The sequence below is a fragment of the Maniola hyperantus genome, chromosome 10, assembly GCF_902806685.2.
Source record: "Maniola hyperantus chromosome 10, iAphHyp1.2, whole genome shotgun sequence".
Classification (NCBI taxonomy): Eukaryota; Metazoa; Arthropoda; class Insecta; order Lepidoptera; family Nymphalidae; genus Maniola; species Maniola hyperantus.
In genome coordinates, this window is record NC_048545.1 from 8,624,111 (window position 1) to 8,643,449 (window position 19,339).

A 19,339-nucleotide genomic window follows, 5' to 3' on the forward strand; every position below is an offset into this window, starting at 1 on the left:
ACACACTCATTTGCTTACTAAATTAACTATTATATACATCTATCTATCTTATTATAAAATGGAGAAAAAAGTTTTGTATTTGAACCTTAACACTTAGGGTTTTTTTTTCGTTATAGGCGCACGCTTGACACGATCACACCTGATGGGAAGTGATGATGTGGCCTAAGATGGGACGCGTTTGCCTAGAAGGTGCCTATTCACTCTTGTTTTAAAGATACCCGGATTATAATTGACAGGAAGGAAGGAGTTTAATAACGATATAAGGAAAAAATCAATAAGAACTATTGCGCACCGTTGAGAGCCATTACGCACGGTCGATAATTGATCGGTAAGGGCGACCGAACCTTTAATTTATAATAAATGGAAGTTGGGATGAGGAAGAATCGGAAGATGGGATGGGGAATCACTACCTTCAGTAGGATGAAGGATTTCCCGTAAAAATGGGAGATTACGGAACGCTGGACATATAAACTCAGAACAATATATCTATGAAAATAAAGGTGACGTTGTAAAATTCTATTTGGTGTACAAGTTAACCATAGACGAGAATTAAGAGTTAAAAAAAATGTTTAAACCCTCTTTTTGCTTATAGAAAAAAAATCATGCAAAACCTCATTTATCTGATTTTACATCTTTAATAAAAGACTAGTATCCAAGGCCGTAAAATAAATAGTTATATGATTATAGTTTTTTCATTACGAAGTACCTACCTAGTACAAGTAGTACTTAGAAATTCTTTATTCTTTAATACTTTTCTTTATTCTTTAATACCTAGTACTTAGAAGTTTTTTACCCAAAGCCAGACGTCATTTGAAAAATATTTGACTGCCATTTCGAGGTTATGTTTATTTTATTGAGATCAAAGAGTATAATATAATCACTAATCTTTTGAGATCGTATTGAGATCTTTTAGTTCTGGTCGGTGTTGAGATCTATTGTTTTGGTTATGTACAAATCTTTTTCGGTTGTGGTTTGAAGTTAAATTAGTAGCACTAGTAGATTGTGTAATAGTATCCTTTTTGAATTAACTATTTCTGTTTTTATTTGAAGCCATGGAAGACGAAATTATTTCGCAATTCCACTTTTCTATGTTAGAGAGTAAAATTGATAGTCGCATTTTGGAGTCACTGGAATCGATGGGATTTCTAAAGCCAACAAAAATTCAAGCTCGAACGTTGCCTCACATACTCCTTGGAGACGATATCATAGGTGCTGCGAAGACGGGCAGTGGCAAAACTTTGGCGTTCTTAATAGCAATTGTTGAAAAATTAATAAACTTGGGATTTAGTAAGAAACATGGTAAGTTTTAGATTATCGATTTAACTACTAATCTGTCTTGCTGTAAAATGTACTTTACTTATATATTACTTAGTGAGTAGTAGGAACTAATCATTTGTTTGTTTTAGGTGTAGGCTGTTTAATCATTTCCCCAACCAGAGAATTGGCTCTCCAAACATACATAGTACTGAAAAAACTGTTGGCTGGTCAAATCAATTTAACACACAGCTTGATTGTTGGTGGTGAGAAAAAAATAAAAGAAATTGCATCATTGCAAAAGGGTACTTAGCTCTTATTAAATATTTTTCGTTTATAGTTAGTTCAGCTTTATATATTAGTGAATTGGTAATCTATATATATATATAAAAGGAAAAGGTGACTGACTGACTGACTGACTGACTGACTGATTGATCTATCAACGCACAGCTACTACTGGACAGATCGGGCTGAAATTTGGCATGCAGATAGCTATTATGACGTAGGCATCCGCTAAGAAAGGATTTTTGAAAATTCAACCTCTAAGGGGGTAAAATATGGGTTTGAAATTTTTGTAGTCCACGCGGACGAAGTCGCGAGCATAAGCTGGTAATATATATTTTTAATGTATAAAAATAAATCCTAACTCAAACACTAACTGACTAATCACCGCCCAGCCCTTAAATATAAAAAGCAGAAATACAAAGAGGTTCCCTCTATTATGTAGATAAGGTATAAGGCTGGATTTAACGTAATTCACACTGCTAGTAAAAGGTTCATACAACATATTCAGCCTATTTTTAAAGCCTTTTATTATAAAATAGTACAGTTTTATAGTAATAATTTGAAGCAATTTGTTTTGTAGTTATAGGAATCCAAACATTTGATTTGAGCTGTCTATGTCTGTAATGTGTTTAATTATTTTTTTGTATTATAGGTGTTAACATTATAGTGGGGACACCTGGCCGCATACTAGACCATTTAGAGAATACTTCTGACTTTAGCTGTGATAATCTCAAGTGCCTTGTCTTGGATGAAGCTGATAAATTACTTGAAGCGGGATTTGAGAAACACATAGCTGGAATTATAAGAAAACTGCCAAGTAAGCATACTAACACTACTCTTTACTTTTAGCAGGGTAGCCAGCGGAGCAGCTGATATTGGGATCCAAATCTATCACCAGTATGGTGCCGTTTTCGAACTGCAGCATGCTTCATATAATAGGGATGTTGCCAACTGGTTATATCTTTAATTCAATTCCCAATTATTGGCTTTCTGATATATATCTTAAACATTTCATATGCTTTTTGTAGTTAATCGATAATTTAAAATGGTTATCAAACTGAAAACTTACATAGGACCTGGATTTTTACGTATTTTGTAAGGCCCCCCTTTTCATAAGTTGTAAGGGTTTCAAATAATTTGTATTTAGTATGAGTATAGGCACACACCTGTAACTTTTCGGAATGTTATTAACTATGTGAGTTTTTAAGTCATTAAAATATTATCGCTTGCTTTAATGGTGAAGCACAACATCGTGAGGAAACCTGCATGCCTGAGAGTTCGCCATAATGTTCTCAAAGGTGTGTGAAGTTTGCCAATCCGCACTTGGTCAGTGTGGTAGTTGGTTGGCCAAAAACTCTTCTTATTCTGAGAGTAGACCCGTGCTCTGCAGTGAGCCGGCGATGAGTTGATCATGATGATCATGGTGGGTTTTTTTAAATTCATTATAGGCAAACACTTGACCACAATCACAGCTAATGGAAAGTGATGATGTGGCCTAAGTATATAGTCAAAAATGTACTGAGACTAAAATCTAGTATTTTGAGCATTATTAATATTGTATCAGTATTACTGTCAAATATTGGCAATATTCTATATAAATAGTATTTTCTTTAGATATCATTTATTACAACTTTTATTAAAATATGGTAATTTTTACAGAAAACCGACAAACTGTATTATTCAGTGCAACAATAGATGAAAAAGTTGAAAATCTAGCAAGATTGGCCCTAAAAGATAATCCCAAATTGATTTCTGTGAAGGATGAGAAGCAGTCAACAGCCTCAGGTCTAGAACAAGGGTACTTCTTTAGTACTTACTTAGTTAGTTAGCTCAAATACTCAAGAACCAAAACATTAAGCCAAAAAATTAGTTGTTGTAGTGTAGTATGTATTACTACTTACACTAGTATGGATGTATGTATCTACCTACTATTCACGTTACGTCTAGGGAGTTACTATTGTTTCTCACACTTTCGAGTTGTCGATTTTTTTTAAATTATTTCAAAACAAAAACATTTTTATTTTTTAAGTTTCTCAAAAACTCAAAATTTCGATAGTACTACTGGGGGCAAATCGTTCTGCCGCGGGAAGACAACCACTAAAATTTCACCGTATAATAGGAAAAGCTGACTGACTGACTGATCTATCAATGCAGAGCTCAAACTACTGGACGGATCAGGATGACATTTGGCATGCAGATAGCTATTATGACATAGACATCCACTAAGAAAAGATTTTTGAAAATTCAACCCCTAAGGGGGTGAAATAGGTGTTTGAAATTTGTATAGTCCATGCGGACGAAGTCGCGGAGATAAGCTAGTTTAGATTATATAATACTAGATGATGCCCGCGACTTCATCCGCGTGGATTTAGGTTTTGTAACAATAACGTGGGAACTGTTTAATTTTCCGGGATAAAAAGTAGCCCATGTCCCCGGGATGTGAGCTAACTCTGTGCCAAATTTCAACAAAATTAGTTGAACTGTTGGGGCGTGACAAGCTAGCAGACGGACAGACAGACACACTTTCGCATTTATAATATTAGTATGGATGTAAAAATGTACCCACTTGTTCTCCTATATTCCAGATATGCCATATGTTCCGTGGACAAGAGATTATGTTGGCTGTACAAAATGCTTAGGAAGTGCAAAAAGTTGAAAGTAATGGTCTTCTTTTCCTCGTGCAGATCTGTTGATTTCCATTATGAATTCTTCAAAGTGCATTGTAAGGCTCCAGTGATTAGTATACATGTGAGTATATTATAATAATATTGATACATAGTTGTTTATTTCTATCCAAGTCCAATGCAGCTCCTAGAAAGTGAACCCATGCAAAAGTTCTAGTTCTTAGAATTGAATAGAATAGAATATATATTATTAAAGTAAATTTTTACAAGTGCTTTTGAATTGTCAACTAGTTTAACCACTGGTTCGGAATGCCGTTCCTACCGAGAAGAACCAGCAAGAAACTCGGCGGTTGCTCTTTTCAACAGTTTTCTAGACCTAGCAGTTTGAGCCTACGTTGATAATAATCTATGTTCGGAATTGGTATAAATACCTGATATTGCAGCTAAGACATAACTTGGAGTTGTTAAAACCAATTCAATTCAATTCAATTCAAATTTCTTTATTGCGAATATGGGTAAACAGTGCAGATATTACAAAACAAAAAGGTACAGCCAAATTCTGCCTATTAGCATGCAATATGTTATGACTTATGATATACCTAACAATGTGTACATAGTTTTGATAAAATTAGTCACATCAAATACTTAGTCACAAAAAAATACAAATTTAAATGATAATGTTACAAATGTCAAAAATTATAATAAAACTAAAATTTCTCTACAAGGTAATCATTAATCGAGTAATGTCTTTTCTAACAATAGTTTTTTTAATTTTATCTTAAATAAAGGAAGTTCTCGCGTCTCAATGATATATTTGGGCAAGTGATTATACAAGAGTGGCCCAGTGGAAAAAAAACTTTTGGAGAAATGAGCGGTTCTACTAGGAGGGTGCCGCAGTTTAAGCACATGCCTTTTGCTATTGAGGTTTTCATATAAATTCATGTTTTGTTTAATAAAAATGATAGCATAACATATATCAATTCATTTTTGTTGAATCCCACGATTTCTGAAACTAGATCAAGCATTTGTTTGATCGATTGATAGAATTATTTACACCTACTTTAGCATGTAAACTACCGTGATTGATTTCCATTCTAAATAATATCTAACACGTGACTAAACACGTGAGTACAGCCGGGACAGATATTATTTAGAGTCACCTACTTAATTGTCAATAAACAACGTTATACTAAAATTCATTTAATTTTAGGGTAAACAAAGTCAGTCGAGAAGAAAAGATGCATTCCAAACGTTTGTTGAAGCAGAAAAGGGGGCACTGTTTTGTACCGATGTGGCAGCCAGGGGTTTAGATATTCCATCAGTGAATTGGATCGTGCAATTTGACCCCCCTACGGATATGAAGGTAACTAATTATGAACCTATATTGAAAAGTCAATTAGTTCTCTCTCTCTGGCTTGGTTTCCGCACTTAAGAGGGCTCAGGACGGTGCTTTCTTCATACAAACGTAGGAGGGTAATTACAACATTATTTGATACTGCACGCTCAAAACTAAGTATTATATCAGTTTATCTCGTCATTATCTAGGTTTATTGATATATAAAACATTGAAAAAAAATATATTTTAAAGTTGCGAGCCTCAAAAGAGTCCTATTTTAACACTAAATTTATGACAACTTTGGGCGTAAATAAATAAGTTTAGGGGTATAAAAATTCTAAAAGAATTTAACATTTGACACAGTATATTTATTCATTAGTTGTTGAAATAACTATACTTTGTAAACATAAATGCAGTAGTTTTTTCTCAAAATTACTTTTCCTAAACCCTTTTCGCGCGCTTGATTTCGGTGAAAATCATCGTGCCTCACACCTTTCTCATACAATGTCAAGTGAAAAGCAAACAGTTTACCCACGTGCGCTGCCAATTTCGGTCGAGCGTACTGCGTCACCTTAAACGTTTCCGTCTGTTGTGCGTCAAGTCAATCAGTTATGACCTGGCTACGGGAACGGGCGGCGCGAACGGCGAAGCGGCGGGTGGGGCGACAATCCGCGCGGCAGTTTGAGGGCCACGGGCAGTCACGTTCGCCGCCGCGACCAGACAGCCCGAGCCGAGAGCGAAATGTCTCCAATATCAAACTTATCTGGATATCGCTTAGAAAGCATGGTGCAACATGCACCATGTTATATGTACACAATATTTAAATTCTGTTAGTTCTTTTTGGCAAGTGTACCTACACAATATAGGGGAGTTTGTGGTGTCGTACCGCCGGGCCGCGCAGGATGAATCGTACCACCTTTCGATTCCCCACTAAACGATAATATTGTTCTCACCTACGATTATACTACAAATAACAGTCATGACCAACCCATCGCCGGCTCACTACAGAATACGGGTCTTCTCTCAGTCTCAGATTGAGAAGGGTTTTGGCTATAGTCTACCACTTGGCAGACTTCACACACCTTTGAGAACATTATGGAGAACTCTCAGGCATGCAGGTTTCCTAATGTAGTATGTGGGTAGACTACCAAAATAAAATCTTTATGGGGCTAGTTAAACTGAGTAGTTCTGTATAATTTTAGGAATATATTCACAGAGTGGGTCGCACGGCGAGAGGGCTGAACAACACTGGCAATGCCGTTATTCTGTTGCGAGCGGAGGAAGAGAAATTCGTTGACTATTTGAAGAGAGAGAAAGTTTATTTGGACAAATACAATTTTGGTGAACCATCTGATGATGTACAGAAAATGGTAAGGTTTTGTCCTAAGCCGTAATATCAGTAAAAAGAGATGAGATGAGGTCTTTACAAATCTTCAATCCATACTTATTATTATAAATGCGAAAGTGTTTCTGTCCGTCTGCTAGCTTTGCACAGCCCAACAGTTCAACTGATTTTGATGAAATTTGGTACAGAGTTAGCTTACATCCCGGGGAAGGACATAAAAAGTAGTCCACGTTACTCTCCAGATCTTTAACAATACCCATATAAAAATTACGTCGATCCATTGCTATGTTGCGACGTGATTGAAGAACAAACTATTAAGCCAATACACATCCGCATTTATAATATGGGTAATGACTTTTCATTCCGGAAATCAGTTCCCACAAGATTTATAAAAAAAACTTAAATCCACACGGAAGAAACCGCGGGTATCATCGAAAAACCGGCCAAGTGCGAGTCAGGCTCGCGCAATGAGGGTTCCGTAACTGTATTTTTTCGACATTTTGCACGATAATTCAAAAACTATGATGGATAAAAATAAATAAAAATCTGTTTTAGAATGTACAGGTGTACCCTTCATATGATACCCCACTTGATATAGTCGCTCACTTCGAAAGTTGAAAATACTAATTATTAGTTCATGACCACAATTTAATTTTTTAATTAAAACAAACCTAAATTCACGGTTTTCAGATTTTTCCCCAAATGTCAGCTATAAGATCTACCTACCTGCCAAATTTCATGATTCTAGGTCAACGAGAAGTACCCTGTAGGTTTCTTGACAGACAGACAGAAAGACAGGCAGACAGACAACAAAGTGATCCTATAAGAGTTCCGTTTTTCCTTTTGAGGTTCGGAACCCTAAAAATAAATCTTTTGCAGCTAGAAGATCTTATTCAAAGAGACGGCACTATGAAGATCCTCGCCCGCAAAGCATACCTTTCATTTCTGCGATGTTACAATAAACATTCACACAATGAAGTTTTCAATATAAAAAACTTGGACTTAAAGCTTGCAGCGAAAGCATTCGGCTTCTTGGAGCAACCGCACGTCGATTTCTGTATCCTTTCATAATATAAGTAACACTTTGCAGTACCATATAGCATATAAAGGAAAGAGTCAATCAATTGGGTATTTGACTCCAATTTTTTTATTACTTTATTATAAACTGGAATAAAAATAATGAAGTAAACTGAAAAAACTAACACTGATAAATAGTAAATAGGTACTATGATCTGTCCATTTGTAATTATTAATCTATAATGGTTTGTGCCATTAATTATAAAATAATTCTTTAACTTATTGAATTCAGTGAATACTAGAAAACGCAAGAAAAGCAAAGGGACATCGGAAAGGTAATTTCATTATTTAAATAAAACAATAGAATTGTTTAATTTACGTGTTTTATTTAAAACCAACAATATTTTATTGAATTATACATACATATTACATATACAAGTACAGTATTTTGTTTTGAACATTTTAATAATAATATTATAGTCATTTCAGAAAAACAGATACGTATTACACGCTCATTGCAACATGTTGCAACTTTAACGATTTTCTGCAATAATCTTAATAGAATATCCTTTTAGAGAGAAGCCAGCCCGTACCAGACCTTCCTAGTTACTTTGACGTAAGATTTTTTACACCTTCATTACCTGTTATCTCCTAAAGCCACCGTGATCAAAACAAACATTCCTCCTTGTGTTGGGACAATACGCAGAGACACTTTCAGCTTTTATAAAACAAGGAAGGTCTGGCACATACTAGCTTTTAGGCCATTTAAATTGATGTACTTTAACAAATTACAAAAATAACACAATTTTAGCTTACAGATCTTTTATTATTACCCTTTTGTCTGTAAACCTTAGTTTTTTCGTTTTTCTTATGATGTGCATTTAACGACTTGAAATAACCAAAACCACCTCCTCCTTTCCTCTTTTGCGGAGGTCCTTTGTTGGCAATCTTGAGCTCAATGGCCGGTGGGACAGTGAAACCGAAAGATTTGGCGACTTTCGCCAAATCTATCGTGTCGATATCGAATATCGTTTTGAGATGGTGCGAGTCGTAAGCCCTGATGTAACTCTTGAACGCTTCCTTTGCAGATTGGTTGAGGAAATAGTTTCTTGATATCAGTTTCTCAAGCTAGAAAAAAACAATAATTACTCGGCTTATTACAAAAACTTTAGGCGCAGTTTAAACAGACGCTAAATCTATTAATTACTCTTGTATGGTACAATGCACGAACACCTAATATTAAAGGAAATATAAATACGACCTAATATTTAAAGGAAATATAAATATTTATATAAAAGGAAAAGCTGACTGACTGACTGACAAACGAAAGGAGTTAGAATAAAAAGGGGCACCCATCTATGCAGACTTCGGTCAAAACACAGCTTGGCTTCGTAATAATTGTAGCGACGTATGCGTAAGGATCTGGGGCCCTCTGCAATATTGTCGCAAGAAAACAACTATTATATAATATTTGTTCGTCTATCTTGTAGTCACTGAACTTATTTGGTGACAGGAGATAGCATTGCTTAGCAAACAGTAACATTGCCTAATTCTAGTAGTCTTGCTTATTAGAATAGTTGGTCCAATAATTTTAACCCATCGCCAGCCCACTATTGAGTAGTCTCCTTTTAGAATTAAATGAGTGAGGCCATTGTCCACCACGTTGGCCAAGTGTAGATTAACAGACTTCATACATTTTTGATAACTTTCAGAAAGACTCAGGCATGCAGGTTTTTAATTCACTGTTAAAGCAAGTGATATTTAATTGATTAACGCAACTAACTACCAAAAGTTATCTAATTATACACCCCCAAGTAAGAAGCCGAAATCTTAACCACTAAACTATCACTACTTATTATTGTTATAAGTTACTTATTTACCTGTAATTGTATGTCAGAGACTTTATTCCAAGAGAACTCGAATTCGTTGAGGGTAACTTTAGACTGCTTCAAATATCGGAGGAAGCCTATTTCCTCTGGACGTAAGAACAATAACGCATGTCCGCTCGTGCCCAGCCCTCTCGCCGTTCTGCCCACTCTGTGTATGTATTCCTGCAAGAAAATTTACACATTTCACATTATTACTACCAATGACCTATTCGTCCTATTACCTACCTACCTAATATACCTACTACTAGAGGCATAACGCATAAATGAGTAGGTTCCTGCGGTAGTTTATCGCGGCGCGCGGCGGTGCGGAAACGAAACTAGAAGGCTTCCTTGTTTTATTCGTTTACCAACAAAATAAAAATTTCAAAATGGGCGTCATGAAAATTAAAAAAACCGGCCAAGTGCGAGTCAGGCTCGCACACTGAGGGCTCCGTACTAAAGTCGTATTTTTTCGACATTTTGCACGATAATTCAAAAACTATGATGCATAAAAATAAATAAAAATCTGTTTTAGAATGCACAGGTGAAGACCTTTCATATGATACCCCACTTGATATAGTTACTTACTTCGAAAATTGAAAATACTAATTATTAGTTCTTGACCACAATTAAATTTTTTTTGTGTGATCTTACCCTAAATTCTCGGTTTTCAGATTTTTTCCCAAATGTCAGCTATAAGATCTACCTACCTGCCAAATTTCATGATTCTAGGTCAACGGGAAGTACCCTGTAGGTTTCTTGACAGACAGACAACAAAGTGATCCTATAAGGGTTCCGTTTTTCCTTTTGAGGTACGGAACCCTAAAAAATTAAGTGTTATTATGTTCTTGTACGATGGTACGGAACCCTTCCTGTGCGAGTCCGTCTCGCATTTGACCTTTTTTTTATTATACTTAATCTATATATAAAATTCAAAGTCCTGACTGACTGACATATATATCAACGCACAGCCTAAACCGCTGGTCCTCAAGACATGAAATTTGGAGGGTCTATTCTTTATAGTAGGTATCCACTAAGAAAGGATTTTTCGAAATTCCATCCCTAAGTGGGTTAAATGGGGGATGGAAGTTTGTATGAAAGTCCGTCATTTTTCAAGTTATTTGCATGAAAATTGGTATTTGGGTTTTCAGTCACGAATGAAGAAATACGTGTTTCAGGATTTTTGAAAAATTCGCCCATAAGGGTGGTAAAATAGGGGATGAAAGTTTGTATGGGAAAGTTTTAATTATTGATATTATTAACTTGAAATTTGGAAAGTAGGTTTTTTCTAAAGGGATGAAATGGGGGTTTGGGGGTTGGAAGGTTTTGCTGGTGCAGGGTGCGCGTCCTGATGTTATATTGTTTGTTTCTGAATAAAAAAATGCCATTTGTTTCCTGTAGGCTACGCGGGCGAAGCTGCGGGCAGAAGCTAGTACTTGTATATTCTTTGTTACTAAACATTTTTGTTAGTAAATTCTCACCTTTGGATCATCCGGTGGATCATACTGTACGATCCAATCCACGGCGGGAATGTCGAGCCCTCTAGCTGCTACATCGGTGCACAACAGTATGCCACTCTCCGCGTTGCAAAATTGGAAAAAAGTGGTTGTGCGTTTTGTTTGCTGCTGTTTACCCTATGAATGAAATTATGATCTATAATATTATCATAGTAATCGCCACGAAAGTTCAGATACACAGTCATAGATTTTAAGGGTGCCTCTGTCCACTGTGAAGCAGATGTGTTCAGATTATTAAAAGATCATATTATGATAAAATTAACACGAGTTTGAAATCTTGATTTTAAAAAAATTCGGTGTCAAGGGAAACAACGAAGTTGGTGAAAGTAATTTTGACAATCTGATCTGGTTTAGTCTGGTCCAATCCAGTTCAGTCCGTACGAAATTAAGTAAAACAAGAAGTAGCTATTTCGAGTGTGTTTCGGGAAGTTAACACTATCAATGACTTTTTTACTCATTTACTTCCTGGCGTTGCCGGAGACTCTGAGAAAGGTCTGTGATTAAATTTCGCTACAAAAGTGGCAAGTTCAATACTTACATGTATAGACATAACAGGGAGGTCGATATAGTTGAACAGCTCATTGTGGTACTTGACAGACATGCAGGTGGACAGGAAAACCATCACCTTCTTTTTCCTGTTTTTCTTCAGGAATGTGAACAGTACCATCATGCGTTTGTCCGATGGGCACACAATGTATCTGAAAGTTTTTTCATCATCATCGTTATCGACTAATAGATGTCCACAGCTGGACATAGGTCTCTTGTAGAGACAAGAGACTTATGTCCATGTTATGTTGATGATGATGATGATGATGATCAAATAACATTAAGCACCATGCAAGACCAAAAAAAAGAGTAATGTTTTTACGGCTCTTGTATGTAAGTTTCTTTATTCCACCATCCATACTAATATTATAAATGCAAAAGTGTGTCTGTCTGTCTTTCTTTAACGGCCCAACAGTTTAACCGATTTTGATGAAATACAAAACACACTACAGTATTGCGCCACCTGAGTCCGGAGGCAGCTGCGACTCGTTTAATCCACCTTTTTTTGTTTTTTTTTTTCGTAGGAGCGGAAAATCCTCATGGACATAGTGCTGGACTCCTACCGACTAAAAACCCCTCCTTTCTTCAAGCAATAACGTTCCCGCCTTGTTGGCCTACCATTACTGCCGCGGTCTGACTCATCTTCCTTCTCTTTTGTCTTTCCATTATGGTTTCCATATATCTCTGGATTATCACCCACTTCTTTTCCTCTTCCAGAATAGTATTTACGAGGCTCTCCGCCCCAAACTCGTCTCCCAGCTCGTCCACGACATTCTTTCGTTTAATCCACCTAGTGAGGGCACTTCCAACGCTACGCTTTCCGCTTTATTTTTCTAGTTACTTTCATACTTATTCATAGTTCTTGCATTTCACGAAGCGAGTGGCTCATGCTTGTGTTTAAGTCGTGTCGGTATAAGTAAGGTACACTAAATGTGTGCGTTTGCGAACGCTTGCTCGCGACTGATTGTTATGTGCGTTTTAAGTAATTAAATATCACTTGATTTAATGGTGAAGGAAAACATTCGTGAGGAAACCTGCATGCCGTAGGGTTCTCCATAATGTTCTCAAAGATGTGTGAAGTCTGTCAATCTGCACTTGGCCAGCATGGTAGACCAAGGCTAAAACCCTCCTCACTCAATCTGACAGGAGATCCGTGCTCTGTGGCGATGGGTTGGTCATGATGATGATGATGATGATTAGTTATTACGATGTTATTAATGTTTTGTACAACAAAGTTAAAACAAGTTATTTTCTACATTTTTTCTCAATTATATTATTCTCAATTATAATATTGCAGTATGTTCTCACCCTTGCTCCAATGAGTCCACTGTGGCCTGTTCTCTGTGGTCATCGACGCCAACATAAACAGGTTCGTGCTTGACGGCCAAAGCTGTCAACGATTCCGTCTTTTTTGTCTGTGTTGCACTGAAGAGCATAGTTTGACGACGCTCTGGAATCAAAGGTGTTTCTCGAGACCAGGCTCTAATGTGGGACGCAAAATGCGTTGACATAATATTGGCTGCGTGTTATTTCGAGGGATAAAACCGGGAGCCTCAAAAGCAGCTTGGATTGTGTAATTTGGGTAAGGCCCGCCTACAAATGGTCTAGAGTTCAGAATTAACTGATCAATCAAAGATTAATCACTTTACAGTCTATCGTGGTTAACTACTTTTGACTGCGAGACATCAACATCACATAGATTATAGCGAATCTTGGAACTCTTGAGAGTAGGAATGACTTTTGAAAATAATGTACATCAGCCATTAGAAAGAGGTAGCGGTTTTGTAGAGTCACATAGGTATGAGTGAACGAGACAACGCTTTTCAAAGCCGAAATGTCATTCTAAATGCTGATTGTACATTATTTTCTGCCGCATACTGTACTTACTTGGTAAAAGTCTTATAATCTGTTTAACTTCTTCTTCGAAACCAATTTCCAGTATTCTGTCCGCCTCATCAATCACAAGACATTGCAGGTTTTTGTACAAGAAATCTGGTGTATTCTGCAAGTGGTCTAGTAACCTACCTGGTGTTGCTACTAGAATATTAATTCCTGTGAAAAAATAATACGTCAATCACAGTAATGTAATGTAATGATTGGCGGCGATTCTGTTATCTTTCTCTAAACTAAATTTAAGAATATCTGCATCTTTTTCTTTTTAATATTGCTAAAAAAGGGATAGAACATGAATTTTACATTTAAAGGCTCTGAATTTTACTGCACGCTGCAAATTTAAACAATAGGATCGCGACTGGCAGCTAAAGTGACGAAGTTTGACAGTTTTAAATTAAATTTAAACCTGTCAAACTGTGTCTGTCCTTTTCGTATTACATCAGTAAGAAAAGGATGCAAATACTCTAAAATTTAATTGTGGTCAGAACCAGGTGCTGATCAGTGGTGTCCAGGTCATAGAGGCATAAATGCACTGCTTACCCCAGTTGTAATAGCTCGATGCAAATTTTACATTATGACCTGCCAGTAAAGGTTCCCACCTAACTAATGCCTACCCTGGCTTCAAACCCTGTGCACGTCACTGGTGCTGATACTATGTCAACAAACCTTTAGAAAGTTTCTGTGCCTCTGTACTCCTGTTCGCTCCACCCATAACCAACCCATATGTATGATGATGATACTTCATCAATTCCATGAGCACACCAAACGTTTGCATTGACAACTCCCGAGTTGGTGACAAAATTATGACACCAGTACCTAAAAAACTTATTTTTATTAAAAAAAAACACTAAAAAAACATTAATTTTGCACTTTAAAGTTTAATAAATCAGATATCCATTCTCAGTTCATGAAATAACTCTGGACGTACCATAATTTAGTGAAACTGCAATGAAACAGATGTGCCTCTACAGTGTTAACTGGAGACTCGACCTGCTTTTATTACAGACACATTATGGGGTCCAATTTTCACATTCGCCTTTTTTATCATCACTTTAAAGACTCTTTCAAATTTAGCAAGATAACTTCGAAACTAAGATCTGACTAATATATTATTGCTATAATAAGGCCATTACGAACGTGCGAACGGGGTCACAAACTATTACGATCATAGGATTGTGAGAATGCTGCATAAGTCGTTATCGATAAAGGTAAAAAGTTGCTTTTTATATCCTACTAGAGAGTGCCCGCGTCGATGTAGGGTTTTTAAAAATCACGTGGGAACTCTGTGATTTTCCGTGATAAAAAGTAGCCTATGTCCTTTCTTGAGATGTAAGCTAACTCTGTACGGAATTTCATCAAAATCGGTTCAAATGTTGTGCCGTGAAAAGCTAGCAGACAGACAGAGAGACAGACAGACACACTTTCGCATTTATAATATTAGTATGGATTATTGACTATCGACAAATCCCTTTTTTACTGTTACACATAACATAGAATCAGGTTTTAGTTCCATAAGGCCTGTAAGTGCAAGCGAGAGGTATGACAAAAATTATTTATGACCCAGTTCACACATTCGTAATGGCCTTAGTATAATTTAAAATTTTATTTATTCTAAATACTTTTTTGTGTCATAAGTGCCACGTTTAATTTGTCATGTCGATGTCGTCATAATCGCAACAGACACGCGGAATGTTAATAGAACGTCAATGATTTAGTTTTCGAAATCTAGTGAATATTTTGGCAGTTATAAAGGAACACATGAATGTACAGACAACAAAACTTAAAACCACATCTCTTCCAGATAGAGGAAATATAATTCCAGGTACTTAAAATTAAAATGTTCAATTTTAACAATAACTTGATTTGGTTTTAGGTAAAAAACATGTTTAAATATTGCCTTTTCCCCAAAAAAAATTATAAGCCATTAAAGATGAAATCTTACCATTCCTCGGTTTGAACTTCAATTTGTATATAAGATCAATAGCAGGTATAAGAAAGGCTAGAGTCTTCCCAGACCCAGTTCTTGCAGCTCCGACAAGATCCCTCCCTTCCAACAAAGGGGGGATAGCTTTAGCCTGTATCTCTGTCATTGTAGTGAAACCCATATCCTTGATGCCCATAAGAGTTGCCTCACAAACTTTGCCTTCCAGGCAAGAGAACTTCTGATCTGATAAGATTCCTAGGCATAAACTTGAGCCAGGTACTGTAAATAGAATTTTATATTACTGAAAGTCATTTGTCAAGTAATTATTAAATTTTCATTAATATTATGCTTATTCTAAGCTGAATGTGTCCGCTGGTGATTTAATTCCAAGCTGGAACAAATTGGACGATCGGGGAATTAGGCCTAGCAGGGAGGCTAAACATTCCAGAAATTGAATGTAACAGATAGACTTGGACACCTACCTTTGTAGTTTAACAAATCACAATCATCTCTGATTGGTCTAAACTCTCTCGCTGTTGGCACAAAGCATTGTTGCAACAAGATTACTATAAATTCAGCCAATCACAACAATTGAGATAGGAATAATGATTAATATGCAAAAAACATAAAAATAGTAAATGCCACATAGCAGCATGCAGAGCTTTTGAATTTTTGTGAATTTACAAACAAATACATACTGCACTGTGACACACTGCTTTTGACACAGTATAAAAAAAATCCACTTACACTGACTTTCCTCTTTTGTTTTGACCTCATCTTCATTATTGTCCTTAGTCTGTTCTTGATCAGATTCATCTGAAGCAGGCTCGTCTTTTATTTCTTCCACCTCCACCTTAGTGACCTCTTGCTTTTTTTTTCTTTTCTATAAAAATTACAATTTTTTAAAGGACTAGATGATGCCCGCGACTTCGTACGCGTAAGTTTTAATTTTCTAAGATAAAAAGTAGTATCCATCTACAGGATGCAAGCTATATCTTTACCAAATTTTGTCAAAATCGGTTAAACAGATGAGAAGTGAAAAGCTAGCAGACAGACACTCATTCACATTTATAACATTAGTACCTCAATTGGGTTATATTAATAGAAGGTAAGTGTAATGTGTATATAAATATCTTACTTTTTGGCAATGTAACATAATTTGTTTGTTGTTCTTCTAGTGGTCGTTTCTTTACTTCATTTTGAGAAACTTCACTTTCTTCAGTTCCTGCAGGTTGTTGTAGATAAAAATATATATTACTCTAAGAGGAAAACATAACAGACTTAATAATAATTAGTATTAATATGTATAACAACAGCAAAACTGTAGTCAGTCCTCGCTAACCAGACCCAGTTTCATTTAAATGGAATTTCTGAACATACTTTCTTAGTTGGGTCTATGTTATAGATTATAATATGTATATACACCGTTATATGTATTACTAGCTTATGCTCGCGACTTCGTCCGCGTGGACTACAAAATTTCAAAACCCTATTTCACCCCCTTAGGAGTTGAATTTTCAAAAATCCTTTCTTAGCGGATGCCTACGTCATAATAGCTATCTGCATGCCAAATTTCAGCCCGATCCGTCCAGTAGTTTGAGCTGTGCGTTGATAGATCAGTCAGTCAGTCAGTCAGTCAGTCAGTCACCTTCTCCTTTTATATATATAGATTTAATAGATTAGAGGTGGAATCGTCTTGACATACCAAAAGAGAATAAAGAGGGGGGTTAATATTATCCTCAGTCATGTGGGGCAGCCTGAGATTTTATTTCATTTTAGAGAATCAAAATCAAGTTTTTAGACTCAGTAATATAAGCATTGTTATCTGTCTAGAACGCATGTGATTAAGCATGCTGGAAGCACTATTAGTAACTGAGGCATGTTTATTTGCATGTTATTCAGGTGTCAAACCGTAAACTTTTGATAGGGTTATAAATAATTAAGTTCGCCAAGTTATTGTTCAAACAAGTTTAGACTGTGAAGCTAGGCAATCTCTGCTTAGGTGAAGCCATTAGACTCGTGGCGGTAGAGCACTAGAGTTCTGAGTGAACTTTTAGATTTCTTAACAAGTGCTACCAAAACATGCTTCTACCAGTTACCACCGAGTCCGAGAGAATTAATTTACTCGCCTACAGCCTATCGTTAAGTTTGTAAGCTAAGGTACGCCTAGTAGTTAGCTTTACTATCATAAAACATTGTAGCTCAAGTAAAATACATTCATATAACAAGCTTTCATAATTTCAAAAATAAAAAGTATCATAGAGGTTAGGTACCTGTTGTATAGTCATTACTATTTACGCCGTTTGCTTTTTGCGAAATAAGTTTTAATTTCTTCTTTTCACGTTTCTTTATTTTTCGCATTAGTATCTTATCTGGAGTCGGCATTTTTGGTTTTTATTTTATAAATAAATTTAAATTACTTTCACATGGACAAAATCACCGACCAGAAATAAAAGGACAAAATAGTTCTGACCAAAGAGTATGTACATGTACTGTCTGTGACATAGAATTTACAAAGTACTCTGTGGTGTAAGACTGAGACCCTGAGACCACAGATCACTATATACTAGCTGAGACAGAAACGTGGTGATTATAATCTCTTTGAGACTGAGGAATATTACATACTCTTTGGACTCCGTAGGAACGTTTGCTTTCTCATTCACACTAAAAAGAGAGCGCAAAAAGTAACTAACTAATGTGATAAATAGAGACTCAGCTAACCTATTTTTTGTCCCTTATCGCGTAAACGGTTCTTTCAAGGACTACAACTTTAGTTGCAAAACGTAGACTGATTAAAAAAGCTAGACTAAAGTAGGACTGTGTAACCGCGTATGAGATAGCGATAGCACGACGTAACGATGAATAACACGACAATTATTGTTTAGTAGTCAATATTTTTGCATAAACTGCTCAACAATATTGGTATTAAACGTTTTTTATGTGAAAACAAGTAAATAACTAATGAGAAATACAATGACGCCACGAATTCTCAAAGTTTGTTTTGCAACTTAAGTCGGTTACACGATAAGGGATAAAAATAGGTTAGCTGCGTCTCTGTTTATCATATTAGTAACTTTATCTGTGATCTCTTTTTAGTGTGAATGAGAAAGCAAATGTTCATTTATCTAGCTTTATTATTCTATCTACGCGATGAAATGTTTTTAGAGTTCCGTACCCAAAGGGTAAAAACAAAGCCCTATCTGCTGTCTGCTGCCCGCATCTCATAGGTCTCTTTTTCTGTAGCTCTTAGGCGAAAATAGTTACAAACCTGTGGTATTTGATGTAGAACGTTGACCCAAAACCGAATATTGAATACCTAATAGTTATGCAAGGCTAGTACCTAGTTGTTATGCAAGGCTGCAAAATTGTTATTTTATCGCGAGAGTTTGTATTGAATTCTGAGCCAGCGAAGGATTCTAAGGTTGAGCCACGAGTGAAGTGAGTGGTTCAAAGATAGAATCATGAAATTTGGCAGGTTGGTAGATCTTATAGCTGACATTAGGGGATAAAACGGAAAACCGTGAATTTGTGGTTACAGCACACAAAAAAATTAAATTGTGGTCATGAACTAATAATTGGTATTTTCAATTTTAAGTAAGATAACTATATCAAGTGGGGTATCATATAAAAGGTCTTCACCTGTGCATTCTAAAACAGATTTTTATTTATATTTATGTATCATAGTTTTTGAATTATCCTGCAAAATGTCGAAAAAATACGACCGTATACA

At 36.1% G+C, this 19,339-nt stretch overlaps 2 protein-coding genes across 4 annotated transcripts; one reads left to right on the forward strand and one right to left on the reverse strand.

The window, feature by feature from the left end:
- Nucleotides 1-28: 28 nt before the first annotated feature.
- On the forward strand, nt 29-8,235 carry LOC117986109 (ATP-dependent RNA helicase DDX18-like). Of its 2 annotated transcripts, XM_069501216.1 has the most exons (10): nt 29-500; nt 1,051-1,299; nt 1,407-1,559; nt 2,192-2,356; nt 3,199-3,337; nt 4,125-4,287; nt 5,374-5,526; nt 6,702-6,869; nt 7,724-7,901; nt 8,154-8,235. In XM_069501216.1, the coding sequence occupies exons 2-10, from the start codon at nt 1,053-1,055 to the stop codon at nt 8,198-8,200; spliced, it is 1,413 nt and encodes a 470-aa protein (XP_069357317.1). In that variant the 5' UTR covers nt 29-500; nt 1,051-1,052; the 3' UTR covers nt 8,201-8,235. The 2 variants fall into 2 exon arrangements, with proteins under 2 accessions (XP_069357317.1, XP_034828826.1); XM_034972935.2 differs by lacking the exon at nt 29-500 and having other exon boundaries at nt 926-1,299.
- On the reverse strand, nt 8,234-18,075 carry LOC117986041 (probable ATP-dependent RNA helicase pitchoune). Of its 2 annotated transcripts, none has more exons than XM_069501215.1 (11): nt 17,883-18,075; nt 16,745-16,834; nt 16,357-16,494; nt 15,628-15,888; nt 14,352-14,501; nt 13,680-13,844; nt 13,101-13,242; nt 11,785-11,944; nt 11,211-11,363; nt 9,742-9,912; nt 8,234-8,989 (listed from the first exon to the last, which is right to left on the reverse strand). In XM_069501215.1, exons 1-11 carry the CDS (start codon nt 17,992-17,994, stop codon nt 8,669-8,671), a joined length of 1,863 nt encoding a protein of 620 aa, XP_069357316.1. In that variant the 5' UTR covers nt 17,995-18,075; the 3' UTR covers nt 8,234-8,668. The 2 variants fall into 2 exon arrangements, with proteins under 2 accessions (XP_069357316.1, XP_034828745.1); XM_034972854.2 differs by having other exon boundaries at nt 16,357-16,492; nt 16,748-16,834; nt 17,883-18,023.
- Nucleotides 18,076-19,339: the final 1,264 nt, after the last annotated feature.

What these genes read in the sequence shown, in the direction of transcription:
- LOC117986041 (XM_069501215.1), bottom strand. Translation starts at nt 17,994, where the DNA reads ATGCCGACTCCAGATAAGATACTAATGCGAAAAATAAAGAAACGTGAA. An exon ending in TGTTACATTGCCAAAAAGTA is followed by an intron (nt 16,495 to 16,744) that starts AGATATTTATAT and finishes TGTAATTTTTAT; the next exon opens with AGAAAAGAAAAAAAAAGCAA. An exon ending in TCTCTGACATACAATTACAG is followed by an intron (nt 8,990 to 9,741) that starts GTAAATAAGTAA and finishes GTTTTTTTCTAG; the next exon opens with CTTGAGAAACTGATATCAAG.
- LOC117986109 (XM_069501216.1), top strand. Translation starts at nt 1,053, where the DNA reads ATGGAAGACGAAATTATTTCGCAATTCCACTTTTCTATGTTAGAGAGT. An exon ending in CTCCAGTGATTAGTATACAT is followed by an intron (nt 4,288 to 5,373) that starts GTGAGTATATTA and finishes ATTTAATTTTAG; the next exon opens with GGTAAACAAAGTCAGTCGAG. An exon ending in ACCCCCCTACGGATATGAAG is followed by an intron (nt 5,527 to 6,701) that starts GTAACTAATTAT and finishes GTATAATTTTAG; the next exon opens with GAATATATTCACAGAGTGGG.